General features: G+C 48.5%; 1 protein-coding gene across 1 annotated transcript in view; it reads right to left on the bottom strand.

The window, feature by feature from the left end:
- The window catches only part of LOC121867343, an 87,353-nt gene that overhangs the window by 60,272 nt on the left and 8,896 nt on the right, over positions 1 to 18,185 (bottom strand). The window contains 1 exon segment of the mRNA XM_042367268.1: positions 11,841 to 11,888. Coding sequence (XP_042223202.1) covers positions 11,841 to 11,888 — 48 coding nt within the window.

Raw genomic sequence — 18,185 nt, 5'->3', positions numbered from 1 at the left:
AGGGCCAGGGCTGTGACACATGACACGAGGCGAGGATGAGGGCCAGGGCTGAGGCGCATGACACGAGGCGAGATGAGGGCCAGGCTGTGACTCATGACACGAGGGGAGGATGAGGCCACTGGCCAGGGCTGTGACGCATGACACGAGGCGAGGATGAGGCCAGGCTGTGACCCAGACACGAGGCGAGGATGAGGGCCAGGGCTGAGGCGCATGACACGAGGCGAGGATGAGGGCCAGGGCTGACTCATGACACGAGGCAGGATGAGGCCACTGGCCAGGGCTGTGACGCATGACACGAGGCGAGGATGAGGCCAGGCTGTGACTCATGACACGAGGCGAGGATGAGGCCAGCTGAGGGGCACATGACACGAGGCGAGGATGAGGGCCAGGGCTGTGACGCATGACACGAGGCGAGGATGAGGCCAGGGCTGAGGCACATGACACGAGGCGGGATGAGGGCCAGGGCTGTGACATGACACGAGGCGAGGATGAGGGCCAGGGCTGGAGGCGCATGACACGAGGCGAGGATGAGGCCAGGGCTGTGACACATGACACGAGGCGAGGATGAGGGCTAGGCTGTGACTCATGACACGAGGCGAGGATGCGGGCAGGGCGACTCATGACACGAGGCGAGGATTATGGCCAGGGCTGTGGCACATGACACGGGGCGAAGATGAGGCACATGACACGAGGCGAGGATGAGGGCCAGGGCTGAGGCACATGACACGAGGCGAGGATGAGGGCCACTGGCAAGGGCTGTGACACATGACACGAGGCGAGGATGAGGACACTGGTCAGGGCTGTGACGCATGACCCGTGGCGAGGATGAGGGCCAGGGCTGGAGGCACCTGACACGAGACGAGGATGAGGGCCACTGACAGGACTGTGACACATGACACGAGGCGAGGATGAGGGACACTGGTCAGGCTGTGACGCATGACACGAGGCGAGGATTAGGGCCACTGGCTATAGCTGTGACACATGACAGGAGGCGAGGATGAGGACACTGGTCAGGGCTGTGACGCATGACACGAGGCGAGGATTAGGGCCACTGGCTATAGCTGTGACACATGACAGGAGGCGAGGATGAGGGACACTGGTCAGGGCTGTGACGCATGACAAGAGGCGAGGATTAGGGCCAGGATGTGACTCATGACACGAGGCGAGGATTAGGCCAGGGTTGAGGCACATGACACGAAGCGAGGATGAGGGCCAGGGCTGAGGCACATGACACGAGGCGAGATGAGGGCCAGGCTGAGGCATGACACGAGGCGAGGATGAGGGCTAGGCTGAGGCACAATGACACGAGGCGAGGATGAGGCTACTGCCAGGGCTGTGACACAGACACGAGGCGAGGATGAGGCTGGGGCAGGACTCATGACACGAGGGCAGGATTATGGCCAGGGCTGTGACTCAAGACACGAGGCGAGGGATTAGGCCAGGCTGAGGCATGGACACGAGGCGAGATGAGGCCAGGGCTGTGACTTGGGACACGAGGCGAGGATGAGGTCCAGGGCTGGAGGCACATGACACGAGGCGAGGATGAGGGCCACTGGCCAGGGCTGTGATTTGGACACGAGGCGAGGATGAGGCCAGGGCTGTGACTTGTGACACGAGGCGAGGATGAGGTCCAGGGCTGAGGCAAGACACGAGGCGAGGAGAGGGCACTGGTCAGGGCTGTGGACGCATGACACGAGGCGAGGATGAGGCCACTCAAGGGGTGTGACAAGACACACGAGGGAGGATGAGGGCCAGGTGCTTATGACACGAGGCGAGGATGAGGTCCAGGGCTGAGGCACATGACACGAGGCGAGATGAGGGGCTACTGGTCAGGCTGGACGCGACACGAGGCGGAGGTGAGGGCCAGGGCTGTGACTTATGACATGAGGCGAGGATGAGGGCCAGGGCTGAGGCACATGACACGAGGCGAGGATGAGGGCCACTGGCCAGGGCTGTGACTCATGACGCGAGGCGAGTTAGGCCAGGGCTGAGGCACATGACACGAGGCGAGGATGAGGGCCACTGGCCAGGCTGTGACTCAAGACACGAGGCGAGGATGAGGGCCAGGGCTGTGACTTATGACACGAGGCGAGGATGAGGTCCAGGCTGAGGCACATGACACGAGTAGGAGATGAGGCCACTGGTAGGGCTGTGACGCATGACACGAGGCGAGGATGAGGCCACTGGGCCAGGCCAGCACATGACACGAGGCGAGGATGAGGGCCAGGGCTGTGACTTATGACACGAGGCGAGGATGAGGTCCAGGCTGAGGCACATGACACGAGGCGAGGATGAGGCCACTGGTTGGGGCTGTGACGCATGACACGAGGCGAGGATGAGGCCAGGGCTGTGACTTATGACACGAGGCGAGATGAGGGCCAGGGCTGGAGGCACATGACACGAGGCGAGGATGAGGCCACTGGCCAGGCTGTGACTCATGACGCGAGGCGAGGATTAGGCCAGGGCGAGGCACAGACACGAGGCGAGAGGATGAGGGCCAGGTGTGACACATGATACGAGGGGATGAGGGCCAGGGCTGAGGCACATGACACGAGGCGAGATGAGCCACTGGTCAGGCTGTGACGCATGACACGAGGCGAGGATGAGGGCCAGGGCTGTGACTTATGACACGAGGCGAGGATGAGGGCCAGGGCTGAGGAACATGTGACACGAGGCGAGGATGAGGGCCAGGTCTGAGGCACATGACACGAGGCGAGGATGAGGCCACGGGCCAGGGCTGTGACTCATGACACGAGGCGAGGATTAGGGCCAGGGCTGTGACTCTGGACACAGGCGAGATGATGGGCCAGGGCTGAGACACATGACACGAGGCGAGGATGAGGGCCTGGTCAGGCTGTGACGCATGACACGAGGCGAGGATGAGGGCCAGGCTGTCACTATGACACGAGGCGAGGATGAGGGCCAGGCTGAGGCACATGTGACACGAGGCGAGGATGAGGCCAGGTCTGAGGCACATGACAGGGCGAGGGATGAGGCCAGGGCTGTGACACATGACACGAGGCGAGGATGAGGGGCAGGGCTGAGGCACATAACACGAGGCGAGGATGAGGGCCAGGGCTGTGACACATGACACGAGGCGAGGATTAGGGCCAGGGCTGGAGGCACATAACACGAGAAGCAGGGGATGAGGGCAGGGCTGTGACACATGACACGAGGCGAGGATGGGGGCCACTGGCCAGGGCTGTGACACATGACACGAGGCGAGGATGAGGCCACTGGCCAGGGCTGGATGCATGACACGAGGCGAGGATGAGGGCCACTGGCCAGGGCTGTGACGCATGACACGAGGCGAGGATGAGGGGCCAGAGCTGTACACATGACACGAGACGAGGAAGGGGGTCACTGGCCAGGGCTGTGACGTGCATGACACGAGGCGAGGATGAGGGCCATGGCAGGGCTGTGACGCATGACACGAGGCGAGGATGAGGGGCCAGAGCTGAGGCACATGACACGAGGCGGAGGATGAGGGCCATTGGCCAGGTCTGGAGTCATGACACGAGAGGCGAGGATTAGGGCCAGGGCTGAGACACATGATGCAGAGGCGGAGGATGAGGGCCAGGGTTGAGGCGCATGACATGAGGCGAGGATGAGGGCCAGGGCCAGGCACATGACACGAGGCAAGGATGAGCGCCACTGGTCAGGGCTGACATGACACGAGGCGAGGATGAGGGCCACTGGCCAGGGCTGTGACGCATGACACGAGGCGAGGATGAGAGCCAGGCTGTGACTCATGACACGAGGCGAGGATGAGGGCCAGGGCTGAGGCACATGACACGAGGCGAGATGAGGCACATGACACGAGGCGGGATGAGGGCCACTGGCCAGGGCTGTGACTCTTGACACGAGGCGAGGATGAGGGCCAGGCTGAGGCGCATGACACGAGACGAGGATGAGGGCTAGGCTGTGACACATGACAAGAGGCGAGATGAGGGCCACTGGTCAGGGCTGTGACGCATGACACGAGGCTAGAATGAGGGCCAGGGCTGTGACTCATGACACGAGGCGAGGATGAGGCCACTGGCCAGGGCTGTGACACATGACACGAGGCGAGGATGAGGGCCACTGGCCAGGGCTGTGACGCATGACACGAGGCGGAGATGGAGGCCACTGGCCAGGGCTGTGACTCATGACACGAGGCGAGGATGAGGGCCAGGGCTGAGCTCATAACACGAGGCGAGTGATAGGCCACTGGCCAGGCCTGGAGGCACATGACACGAGGCGAGGATGAGGGCCATTGGCCAGTGGACATCACACGAGGCGAGGATGAGGGCCACTGGTCAGGGCTGTGACGCATGACACGAGGCGGAGGATTAGGGCCAGGGCTTGATCACATGAATGGCAGGATTAGGGCCACTGCCAGGTCTGAGGCACATGACACGAGGGAGGATGAGGCCACTGGCCAGGGCTGAGGCACATGACACGAGGCGAGGATGAGGGCTGGGGCTGTGACTAAGACTGAGGCGAGGATGAGGGCCAGGGCTGTGACACCTGACACGAGAGAGGATGAGGGCCAGGGCTGAGGCACATGCGACATCGAGGCGAGGATGAGGGCCAGGACTGAGGCACATGACACGAGACGAGGATGAGGGCCAGGGCTGAGGCACATGACACGAGGCGGAGGATGAGGGGCCAGGGCTGAGGCACATGACACGAGGCGGGATGAGGGCCAGGGCTGTGGCTCATGACTGAGGCGCAGGATGAGGGCCAGGGCTGTGGCACCTGACACGAGACGGATGAGGCCCAGGCTGGAGCACATGCGACATCGAGGCGAGGATGAGGGCCAGGACTGAGGCACATGACACGAGACGGGGATGGGGCCAGGGCTGAGGCACATGACACGAGGCGGGGATGAGGGGCCAGGGCTGAGGGCACATGACACAGGACGGGGATGAGGGCCAGGGCTGAGGCACATGCGACATCAGGAGCAGGATGGGGGCCAGGACTGTGATACATGACACGAGGCAGGATGAGGGCCAGGGCTGTGACTCATGACACGAGGCGAGGATGAGGGCCAGGGCTGTGACTCATGACACAGGAGCGGGGATGAGGGCCAGGGCTGAGGCACATGACACGAGGCAGGATGAGGGCCAGGGCTGAGGGCACATGAGCCTGAGGCAGGATGAGGCCACTGGCCAGGGCTGTGACTGTATGACACAGGAGGGCGGGATGAGGGCCAGAGCTGGGCACATGACAGAGGCGGGGATGAGGCAGGGCCTGTGACACATGACACAGGGCGGGGATGGGGGCCACTGGCCAGGGCTGTGACACATGAGCCTGAGGCGGGGATGAGGGCCACTGGCCAGGGCTGTGACCTTGACACGGGAGGCGGGGATGGGGTCACTGGCCAGGGCTGTGACCTGTGACACGGGGCGAGGATGAGGCCCTGGCCAGGGTTGTGGACGCATGACACAGGCGAGGATGGGGGTCAATGGCCAGGGATGTGACTCATGACACGAGGCGGGGATGAGGGCCACTGGCCAGGGCTGTGACGCATGACACAGAGACGGGATGAGGCCAGGGCTGAGGCACATGACACGAGACGGGATGGGGCCACTGGCAGGGGCTGTGACGCATGATGACCTGAGACGAGGATGAGGGCCGCTGGCCAGGGCTCTGACGCATGACACGAGACGGGATGAGGGGCCACTGGGCAGGGCTGTGACGCATGACACAGAGGCGGGGATATGGGGTCCACTGGCCAGGGCTGTGACGCATGACAGAGGCAGGATGAGGCCACTGGCCAGGGCTGTGACTCATGACACGAGGCGGGATGAGGGCCACTGGCCATGCTGTGACTCATGACACAGGGGGCGGGGATGAGGGCCCCTGGCCAGGGCTGTGACGCATGACCAGAAGCGGGATGAGGCCAGGGCTGAGGCACCTGACTGGAGGCGGGGATGAGGGCCAGGCTGTGACCTTGACACAGGCGAGGATGGAGACCACTGGCCAGGGCTGTGACGCATGACTGAGGCGGGATGGGGCCACTGGCCCAGGGCTGTGACATGACACAGGAGGCGGGATGGGGGCCACTGGCCATGGCTGTGACGCATGACACGGGGCGGGGATGGGGGCCACTGGCCAGGGCTGACCTTGACACAGGCGAGGATGAGGGGCCACTGGCCATGGCTGTGACGCATGACCTGAGGCGGGGATGGGGCCACTGGCCAGGGCTGACCCCATGACACGAGGCGGGATGGGGGCCACTGGCCATGGCTGTGACGCATGACACGGAGGCGGGGATGGGGCCACTGGCCATGGCTGTGACGCATGACACAGGCAGGATGGGGCCACTGGCCAGGCTGTGACGCATGACACGAGGCGAGTGGGGGCCACTGGCCATGGCTGTGACGCATGACACAGGCGGGATGGGGGCCACTGGCGGGCTGTGACGCATGACTGAGGCGAGGATGGGGGCCACTGGCCAGGGCTGTGACGCATGACACGTCGCGAGGATGGGGCCACTGGCCATGGCTGTGACAGCATGACACAGGCGAGGATGGGGGCCACTGGCCAGGGCTGACGCTTGACACAGGGGCAGGATGAGGCCAGGGCTGAGGCACATGACACGAGGCGGGATGAGGCCACTGGCCAGGGCTGTGACTGAGGCGAGGATGGGGGCCACTGGCCAGGGCTGACGCATGACACGAGGCGAGGATGAGGGCCAGGGCTGAGGCACATGACACGAGGCGAGGATGAGGGCCACTGGCCAGGGCTGTGACTCATGACACGAGGCGAGGATGAGGGCCACTGGCCAGGGCTGTGACGCATGACACAGGGTGAAGATGAGGGCCAGGGCTGTTACTCATGACACGAGGTGAGGTTGAGGGCGAGGAGCTGTGATACATGATACGAGGCGAGGTTGAGGGTCAGAAGCGGTAACACATGACACGAGGCGAGGTTGAGGGCGAGGAGCTGTGATACATGACACAATGGAGGAAAATAAGTGTTTATGTAACGAGAGAAACAATAAACAGGATCATGTGATATAGAAGAATATGAGAAAGACTGTTAGAGGGAGAGGAAAAAAGTAAGAAAAGAAGAATGGTTGGAAATGTTAAGCAACGTAACATAGCTTCAGGTGACGTTATGTGGGTTAACAATATCATTAAATAAGTACAAAATGAAGATGTAGAGAAAACGGAAGAGCATATATTGATATATATGAATATGAAGTACTAAATATAGGAGATAGGGAAAATGAAGACAAACACAGGGAAAAGTAAGTAAAACCTTAATGGCTTTATAGTGACCATAGACAGCACAAACATTCCAATAACATTAGTAAGATCGGAAACAGGGCTCCAAACACTTTTAGCAAGACAGACATAAGACTGCTCATTAGTTTACATGAGCAGCAAGGTAAATATACGAGAGGCGGAAGTCCATTCATGCACCAGGAACGTCACGGCATCAGAGTATTAACACCAGTAACTTCCCTTGTCAGCAGAATCCCAACTAGAACAATTGCAGCATAGTAATAACCACTACGCCATACATCATCCACACTCTTAATGTTGATAAATTTTAATATGTGATACTATACATACATTTTGGGTTGTACAAAGTATGTACACAATTAACGGTCTAGCAAGAACTAGGTTAAAAGCTGTACCCAAGACGTTTGGTCGTCGGGACAAAAACATTGTCAAGCTCTTACTACCAGTGTCACTCATGTCTGCCTCATTATCTGTTTGTTTAAGGCCAATCTTTTGCTCTGGAAATTGTGGGCCATCAGAGCAGCTGAGGGCGTGACACACGACCCAGAAGCGCAAAACATTCTCTGGCAAACGAATTTGCTTTCAAAAATCTCAAAAAATTACCAAGCATTGTTTTTTTTTTGGGGGGGGGGCTGTTTGGTATAACGAAATAATAGCCACTCTTACTTAACTGTTGTGGATTGATTATTACTGTACAAGAGAGTCAGTGGATAATACCTAAGGCAGTCAGTTCATTGAGTTAATTTTAGCTTGACCAGTCCAGTTTTAAGACTGTAAAATTGCTGGATCTTCTTTAAGAAATAGAGAAAAGATGACAATAAAGATCATCAAGACTGATAAGTATAAAAGAAACAACAATGATGAGAATAACAATTAAATGATGGGAAGAACTGATTGTTCCCACGCGCGTTAACTGTGTATCTCCCGAGCGTGTTATGGGCTGTACCGTTCACTGCCCTTAGCCTTACCTATCTATCATTGTATTTAAAAAGAAAATGCTCAAGTGATATACAGCTCAATTAAAGTAGATTTTACAAAGAAGATTGTGACCATAAGACTGGGAGAGATAAAGAGGAAAAAAAAAAGAAATGTGGGAAAAATATTGATATCAGCTTATTCAAGAGAAAAATACATTATATTCAAAAGTTTTAGTCGTCGCTCTCAACTGATTAAGCCATATTTATAAAAAGAATTACGACATCTTAATCAATGAATAAAATCATTCCACTAAGCGGTTGTCAAAATATACTCATAGTGTAACATGCTTCTTCACAAACACATCCGCAAAAATATACTAACTCTCGAAAGGAAATGCAGAATGTATACGCAGAATATCACCCCCTGGACCCACATGTCAGGTGTTCATCATCTCAACTCGGCAGTCTTAGCTAGCTAGAACATATACCTGTTATTCTAAGACATCCCCGATACTTCCTCTCGGTGCTCATGGTCCTCAAGTACTCGTGCTCAACTGGGTTATCCCCTCCTTGTACTCTTGGTCAGCTGGGTACTCCCTCATAGTACTCTTGGTCAACTGGGTACCCTGAATTAGTACTCTTAGTCAGCTGGGTACCCCTCTCCTAGTACTCTTGGTCAGCTGGGTATCCACTATTAGTACTCTTGGTCAACTGAGTACTCCTCCTAGTACTCTTGGTCAACTGGGTACTCACTCCGAGTACTCTTGGACAACTTGGACAACTGGGTACCCCCTCCGAGTTCTCTTGGTTAACTGGGTACTCCTCCTAGTACTCTTGGTCAGCTGGGTACCGTTTGCATAGCTTTGCATGCCGAGAAACTGAATCTGACTTTTGATTAGTGAGGATGCCAGATGAAAGCACTAAATCCTGGCATATAAAGCTCATGCAGTTTAATAAGTTCGAAAATTCAGTCAAATGGTGTTTTTGTATCGATTTCACCAGGCGATTGGCAGGAAAATTTTCCACCCAAATCACTTTCTACAGTAAATTCCATTTGAGATTTTCCTTGTATTGGAAGTTTGTCCAAATATTAGTCTCCCTCCTTACCCTCACCGTTCCGTGTCTGCGGGGCTAGACAAAAATTTACACACACACACACACACACAAAACCGAGTAACAGTAGCAACAAAGTACCTAAAACTTCATCAAGGACCAGAAAATGTGAATCACACTGAGTGCTTTTTGCGCCTGGTGCTGGGTCATGGTCGCCGCTGGTGCCGAGCAAAAATGTCAAAGTTCCAGTGAATCATGGCAGCGTGTGCCTCGGTTCATATCATTTAGAACAGAAGCTGTTTTTTTTACGTCGTTTGTCTATAATTAGCTCAACTTTGTCATCGGACTTAGGAGACGCATGCGTGCACAAGAATATTTTGGTTGTAATAGGATGAGTGTTTTGAGGAGATTCATCATTGAAATGGTGACTCATCTCTTGAATTTCCATAAATTTGCTGCCTATGACGATATTGGTGAGACCATGATAATATCCTTTACTTCCCCTGGGATCTCAAACATGGTTTAAAATTCTCCTGTGGTATGGGGTTTTGATCAAATTTATTCATTGTAATTTTTTTTTGGATTATTCATTTTCTTACAATGGTTTTTGTATATATATATATATATATATATATATATATATATATATATATATATATATATATATATATATATATATATATATATATATATATATATATATATATATATAAGTATGCAAAAACCATTGTAAGAAATGAATAACAAAAAAAAAGTGTGAATTACACGAAAGCGCTTGGAAACTTCGTGTTTTCTTCTTTCCTTGTGGTTATCAGCATATACCTAGATCACGCGCACCCACAGTGATTTGCTTGCATACACACACACACACACACATATATATATATATATATATATATATATATATATATATATATATATATATATATATATATATATATATATATATATATATATATATATATATATATATATATATATATATATATATATATATATATATATATATATATATATATAATCAGGCATTTCACGAAATTACTGAAAATTTTTAGTCAATTAACGAAATTAATGTTTCATAGAAGTTAGGCTAGGTTAGGTTAGGTTAGCTTAGGCTAGGTTAGGTTTGGCTCAGATTAGGTTAGGTTAGGTCCTAACCTAACCTAACTTGAGTTAAACATTCAATAAGAAAAATTAAATTTTAAACATTTGAATGTTTCACTCAAGTTTAGCCAGGTTAGAACCGAACCTAACCCAACCTAACCTAACCTAACTTGCATGAAACATTAATTTCGTTAATTGACTAAAATTTTCTGTCATTTCGTGAAATGCCTAGTTACGCTTCTTGACTGTAATATACACAATAACGGGGACTCTGCATGACGTGAAGGCCGTTTGGTATATCAATCAATATATGGCCATCGTTACACCATAAATTTAGCTGCTCACCAGCCCCGGAATGAAACCGATAGTTTGCAGCAGTCCAGCTGATAACATCAGGTCGTGCACTTCACTTGCCATTCCAGACCTGAAGTGCTAGACAACTGTACTCTCGGGGGAGTGCTCGTTTGACTCAACAACGTCAGCCAGGATGATGACTGACAAGTTATGAAGACGTGTAGCTCTTCCCCCACACTATAACTCACTCATGTCACTAGGCACTTCTTTGAGATATCACTATCTCTTTCAAGTGTGGTATGCACCCGTTGGGGTGGGAAACAAAATAAATATTATACTTCATTCTACGATTCCAACGCTTTTTCCATAATTCTGATGGAGCATCCTGGTATTGACTCCGTTATCCTAAGATTTCTTGAATATAGACGAAAGCTAAGGTGCTCCATTGTTTCCCTTTTCCCTGTGTGATTTTATCAAGATTTATCTTGTCCACGTTTTCATTGTGGATCTACATGAAATATATATATATATATATATATATATATATATATATATATATATATATATATATATATATATATATATATATATATATATATATATATATATATATATATATATATATATATATATCATTGGAAACAACGAGCCTTATTCTTTATTCAAGATATCTTCAGAGACATCTTCTGAAGATGTCTTGAATAAAGACGAAAGCTAAGGTACCGTTGTTTCCATTTTCCCGTGTGATTTTATCAAGATTTATCTTATCCACGTTTTCATTGTGGATTTACATAATATATATATATATATATATATATATATATATATATATATATATATATATATATATATATATATATATATATATATATATATATATATTACTGAAGGAATTATAAATCAACTGGGGTACAAATAAAAAGTTGTGGGCTATATTCCACACTTACAATAATCTGTTTTATAGAAAATATAAGCGAAATAGAAAACAAGAAGGGAGCAACCTCGGAAAAACAGGTTGTAGCTACCGAGTACCAAAACAAAACATGGAAATCACTACAAAAAGAGACAACTAACAGATAATAGGACAGGAACTCCAAGAAATTGGTAAAAATGAATATAAGTTGGATCGACAATATATGTTACTATGCACACGTTGCGCACATGCTGGGCTCAGTACTACTTCACGCTATTAGTGACACTGCAAAATACAGTACTATTTAGTGTGTGAACTTACTCCTCTAGTGGCGACACGTTGGAGCCAGTGGGGTCCAGGCGGCCGTCTCTAGAAAGTTGACGGAATGGAACGTTGAAATATGGATGTAGAAGATGAAGAGGTGCAAGTGATAAATGGTAATAAATTTTCAACAAATGGACTGCTTGGGTGTATTCACAAGGTCAGTGCAACTGCTGGTATATAAGAATATGATCCATTTGTTAACTTTCTTACCACTTCTCTTCACATCGTGTGACTAGTTTTACTCGAACAGTGAAGTATACTGTATATCGTGCATGTCAGATATTCTGTATGTACAATACATTGTACCTGGAACGTCAATGTGGCATTTAAAAACTCATGCACTGTTAAACAAATGCTAATCAAGAACTCCCCCAACATTACAGGTGGCTGCATTTATAAGGTTCCTTGCAAGGAATGTAATATGTTTTACTTAGCCCAGACAGGTAAAGATCTTGTAACTAGACTTAAACAACATAAATATAGTGTTAAGACAGGCCAGGAATCCAATGCTCTGTTTGTTCATTTGAGGGATAATAAGCATTGCATTGACTGGGATAATGCCTCCTCAATATTACCTTGTAATTCAATTGACAGTAGGAACATTATAGAATCTAGTCTCATTAAACATACCGAATCCGTCAACATGAATTTGAGTAATGGTATGTACAAACTGGATAATTTCGTAATTAAGAAGATTTGCAACCAGGTGAGAAGGTTGGGTCAGCTTACCCTCTGACCAGACTGCTGCGGTGCTTTTTGAAGATTAGTAGGGTCATTACCTAATACCTGTCGTCAGTAGCTGGTTATAGTTTCAATGAGTGTTTGCGATCACCGAATGTTAAATATATAGACCAGGAGCCCAGGGGGTTTTATTCATGTGAAAGACGCCAAAATATTTGGCTTCATGGGCCGAAGGCACCCTCACCCGACATTCCAAAAATGGATTGCTGCCGGGTCTGGGGAGTGGATTTGCCCCTGAAATCATCCCTGAAAGTTGATAAAAAGTGGCATTTATTTAACGGAAGAGCACCAAGGAAAAAACCGGTGTCAAACCTTTCCTTGTGGTCCACTGAGTGTGAAATGACCAATGATAGTAATTTTAGGTGTGGCTTCCCCCCACCAGCATCACCCAATTCTTGCACTATCCCTTTATTTTAATGACCACTAATAACTAATGAGTAATTCACCCATTTAAAGTGTATAATTTTCTATGATTGACGCCCCAGTACATTTTCAGTGAAAACGTTTGTTTACATTTTTGAGGCAATGCGTGCAATGCAAAACTGTACGCCTACTGCATTAATATCACATTGATACACAGTCAAACCTTCCTTTAACTAACCTCTTTTTAACAAAATCCTCTACAGTCTATATAAAGGAAGGCCTATGCATAAAAAAAAATAAAGGAAATCACTCAATAAAGGCACCCTCTGTTCTGAATTATTTAGATTTAGAGAGAGGTTTCACCGATTGCATTTGGGGCCATCCAAAATACAAGAAAAGTATAAACAATAGATATACTTTTTAAATCTTTTTTTATATCTCAGCGTGCACCTGGGACAACTATGATGTCAACACTGGAACCCTAGATGGCAAGAACACACTGCACTCAACGGTGGGAATTTGCTATCAGAATGAAGTTACACCCAGCGACATCACCTGCAAGTTCAATAGGGCGCTGACTGGACGGATGTGGCGGTACTTTGATGGGGGTGAAAACATTATTCCTCCTTACCTCACATCTTTGAAACGGGCCCAGTTCAAGGTGACCCCAACCACTGAGGTTATGGAGATAAGCAACCTCCGTGAAAAGGGCCCCGATTTCATATGGCTGATTCATTCCTTCACCCAGAAGTTGCCACTCTTCGCTGGTTTCATATCCCTGTTTGTGGCAGATGATCTCCCTCAAACTGTGATCACATACATGGACCCTATCTCCAGTCACCAACAGAGAACGATGTGGTGCAGGAAACTATGGTGCGTTCACTCAAAGTGGCAGAGGAAACAAACTAGAACTATGGCATCGTAACATATTGTTTGGTTTCTATTCACTCATGGCGGGATAAGTAAACACATACTTGAGGAATTGCTTTGTTGCGAAACTTGTACAGGTGGCGGCAGGATTCAGAGTGACTATCGTATATCATCTAACAAACAAGTCAACTCCTACAAAACATATAAGGAATGTAAACTGTCTAATTCACCACAGTACAATGAAGCATGAGACTATCTCATTCACAACTCATTCGTACGCAGACCACAAGAGGACAGCCCTCGCACCTGGACAAGTCTGATACACACACAAACACACATACACAAACACACATACACCTTGCAGACATCACACACATATGACCTCGCAGTAGTCCTAAAGGCGTACTCAATTCAACCTCTACCGACGTACACTCCATCACAATCACACTAAAATGTATGTCCCTCAATATTGTCAATGCCTATGGCTATGGCCTGGCACTTGACATTATTAGGGACCTGCCACACTTTGCCATAAACAGATAAATTGTACCGGGAAATTTCCCCCCACACACTCATCATTCTGTCACTTTATGTAATTTGCTGACAAAACCCATGACCCTTCAGGCTTTTACGCCCTTAATGCATGAGTCATAAAGGCAAGCATGAACTCCGCATGCTTCCCAGATGGGCACTGTAAACGCTTCTGCGCTTCACCTTGCACAGAATGTAAGGGGGTGTCCAATAAACTAGCCCCCTACGGGGCAATCTAATCTAAAGCGCTACAAACTCCAGCTTTTGATAGACTCATCATATTACTAGGAAACTTCCATCTTGAGCTCGCCTTCTTCGGAACCGTGAGAACATTTTTGGCTGATTCAGGGATTGAATACCTTCTCACTGGAGCATGTATCTTGGCCGAGGGGTAACTTACTGGATTCATGAAGGATAAATTTTACAACATATGCACCAGAATCCACCAAATGATTGCTGCAGTGTTGGGACGAGAGCTCTTCTCTAAGTTTCTTCGTTGAATAGATGAGAAGTAACCCTTGTACAAGAAATGAGGTGCAACAGTAATTTAACTACTAATATTGTGAAACTGTTGTTGAGAATGCCTCATTCCAGAATCTCATGAACATATGAAGACTTCTTCCACGATGCCATCAACGGACAGTATGCATAGCCGCTTACTGGGCCTGCTATGTATACCTCAATAACAGGGTGTATCGATAACTGCAGCGAGCTGTACGCACCAACGATGTTGACCACTACATCCATACCCTCCCAACTGTGATTGAAGTGTATTTCGCTTTGAACTGCCCCAATTACGCAAGGAGGGGGTTCTCTCTTCCTCCACAAACTCAGAGAACTTGATCCCCATGCCCGTGAGATTCTGGAAGCTGGTGCATTCTCCATTCAACGAACAAGTAAATCCTTTGCAAGATGCTCAGTTGACTTGACCTTAGAGCAAACAGTCAACATGGATGCAGCATCTCCCATGAAAGGCATCTCAGTTTTCAGAAACTCTGAGAGCGCCTTCAGAAGGTGGTCAGTCACTCTCACTCAACGTGCCATGGCCATGTCAGAGCTCGGTCAAATGGTTGGTCTGCAAGTGGGAGAGGAACCAACAAATCAGCTGAATAAATGGAGAATTCAGCTGACAATGTTGACATAGATGCCCTTGCCAAGACCCTCAGCTGCACTTGTAACCCATTTGCACCAGATTCTCCAGCTTCCCTTGTTAATATGTCATCAGGAAAGAAATCAAAGGATGACGCAGATAAATTTCTTCTTGACACATTGGTACGTGGCAGAAGACTTCGACTGAAATTTGAAGGTGAGTGTGCATTCGATAGTTCATGATTTCTGAAGACAGTGCCAAGAATCAAGGTGTTGAATTTTGCTGCAGAGAATGTAAATGAGGCAAAATATACATTACGGAGAATAAATGCAGCCGAAGGAGTAAGGAACGTCTTTGGAAGAATCTTGGTTGTTGCAACAAAGAAAAGAGACACACTTAATTTGCAACACATACTGAGTTATTCTATTACTGCAGTGCCTCTCTCTCTTGCTCATAGTGATGGAACTCCCCTGAAGAGAGACAAAGCTATCTTCACAAAAGCACCTGAAAGTAAATTACAATTTGTGCTCATGGATAGTGATCTTCCCCCAATTAAGACCACTATGATTGACGGTGACAACATCCTCCATGAAACTAACTTGAAACACAACTAGTCCACATATGCAACCATGGCCAGGATATTCTAATAAAGATATGTTCCACTTGTGCAGAACAGATCCACGCGGCATTTGACAGGTACCAGTCCCCATCCATTAAAGATTATGTGGGAAATATTCGTGGTTCTGGCATTCGTCAAGTATTTGTCATTACTGGACCTGACCAGGCCCAGAGACAAAGTGGAATGGAGCTCCTCAAAAATGGTTCATTTAAGGAAGAGTTTCGCCATTTCTTTATGGAGGAGTGGAAGAAGCCTCAATATGGGCCAATCTTTGACAGAAAAACCGTGTACATCTCACATGGCGGAAAGTGCATGGAGATGAAAAACAGTGAGGATGAACTGCTACAAACCCTGAAACCCAATCATCTTCAAGGTCGGCATGAGGAGGCAGACACTCTCATTTCATTTCATGTAAAGAACATTGCTACGGGAAATATACTGGTAAGATCTACTGACACAGACGTCCTCATCATTCTTCTTGGGCTAGTCGGAAAGATGGAAGGGCTCAGTATCATCATGGACTATGGGCCGAGCAACCACAGGAGATACATTGATGTCTCGGAAATACAGAAGCTACCGTGATCGAGGAAAAGCATTCTGGGCTCACTGAAGTACTGTTGGGGCCTCATGCCATAACAGGTTGTGATTTTACACCATGCATTTTCAGGAAGGGCAAAGTGAAGCCCTTTGAGCGGTTTGAAGCAAAGGGAGCTAAAAGTCATTTGGCGGTATTGCGATCTCTTACGTCCTGAGATAGTTGATGTTCTAGGTGTTATTAACTTTGTCTGCTCGCTGTATGGGTTCAAAACTTTCAATATAAATGAGGCATGAGTGGTGGTAATGAGAAGGAACCTCTGGCCAAGATCAACTGTGCCTTTTTACCCCAGTGCACTAAGACATTTGGTAATCAAATCAAAAGGGCTCAATTTGTGGCAAGGCTTTGGAAAATGGCTAATCAAACTGATCCGACTGGTAAAGCGAATCCCACAGACTATGGATGAAAGGAAAATCAAAAATTTTTGGAGCCAGACTGGTAGCCAGTTAATTCAGTCCACGAATCCATCACAGACTCTCCTAAGGATAATGTGGACAAAATTAGTGTTCTGTCAGTGGATGAAGAGGAATCAGACAATGCCTGGAATGGGGACAGTGATAGTGATGAAGATGATTTATAATGTACTCAAGAGAGAGTCCAATTGCAGTTGTACATTTTAAGTATATGTACAGTACCATGATAATTATATTATAGTGTTCAGTTAATTTATGTAGTTATTATGAGTAAAAGTGATTCATTTAATAATCGTTGAGAAAGATTACAGTTCAACGTCTCAGTGAGTTTGTATTGTATGCGTTATGTCATTACTGTTGGAGGGTTCAAGTTTATTTTCATGAATTATTTCTTGTATTCATATTGACACAACTGTATTTGTTTTAATTTGATATTAAAGTATTTTTCAACATTAGCTTTGAAATAACGCTCCTGTCATGGGTAACCTAAAATTGCTGTCATTGGTCATTTCACACTCAGTGGACTACGAGGAAAGGTTTGACACTCTTCCATTAAATAAATGCCACTTTTTTTCGTTCTATAGGTGTTGCTGGTGGGAGGAAAGCCATACCTAAAATTGCTGCCCTTGGTCATTTCACACCCAGTGGACCACAGGAAAGGTTTAACACTGATTTTATCCTTGGCGCTCTTCCATTGAATAGCTGCCACTTTTTATCCAATTTCAGGGGCAAAGCCACACCCCAGAACTCGGCAGCAATACATTTTTGGAATGTCGGGTGAGGGTGCCTTCAGCCCATGAGGCCAAATATTTTGGCGTCTTTCACATGAATAAAACCCCCTGGGCTCCTGGTCTATATATTATGCATTCGGTGATCGCAAACACTCATTGAAACTATAACCAGCTACTGACGACAGCACATTTTTACGGGCTCCTTGTTATTTGTGTTGAAGAACCGTATAATAGTTTGTTGAGCGACTTCTTGACACGGCAAGTTAAGGTTTTTGTTGGCCGGGTACCGAGTCACCAGACCGCTCAGCGACGTATGACTCGTGTACGACTCTCTCCAGTAATGTGTTTCTCATGTAGCACAACACCTAATGAGCATTGCAGGTGGGGAG

The sequence above is a fragment of the Homarus americanus genome, unplaced genomic scaffold, assembly GCF_018991925.1.
Source record: "Homarus americanus isolate GMGI-L3 unplaced genomic scaffold, GMGI_Hamer_2.0 scaffold6317, whole genome shotgun sequence".
Classification (NCBI taxonomy): domain Eukaryota; kingdom Metazoa; phylum Arthropoda; class Malacostraca; order Decapoda; family Nephropidae; genus Homarus; species Homarus americanus.
Note: the sequence above shows the minus strand (reverse complement) of the source record. Positions and strands in the feature narration are given on the sequence as shown.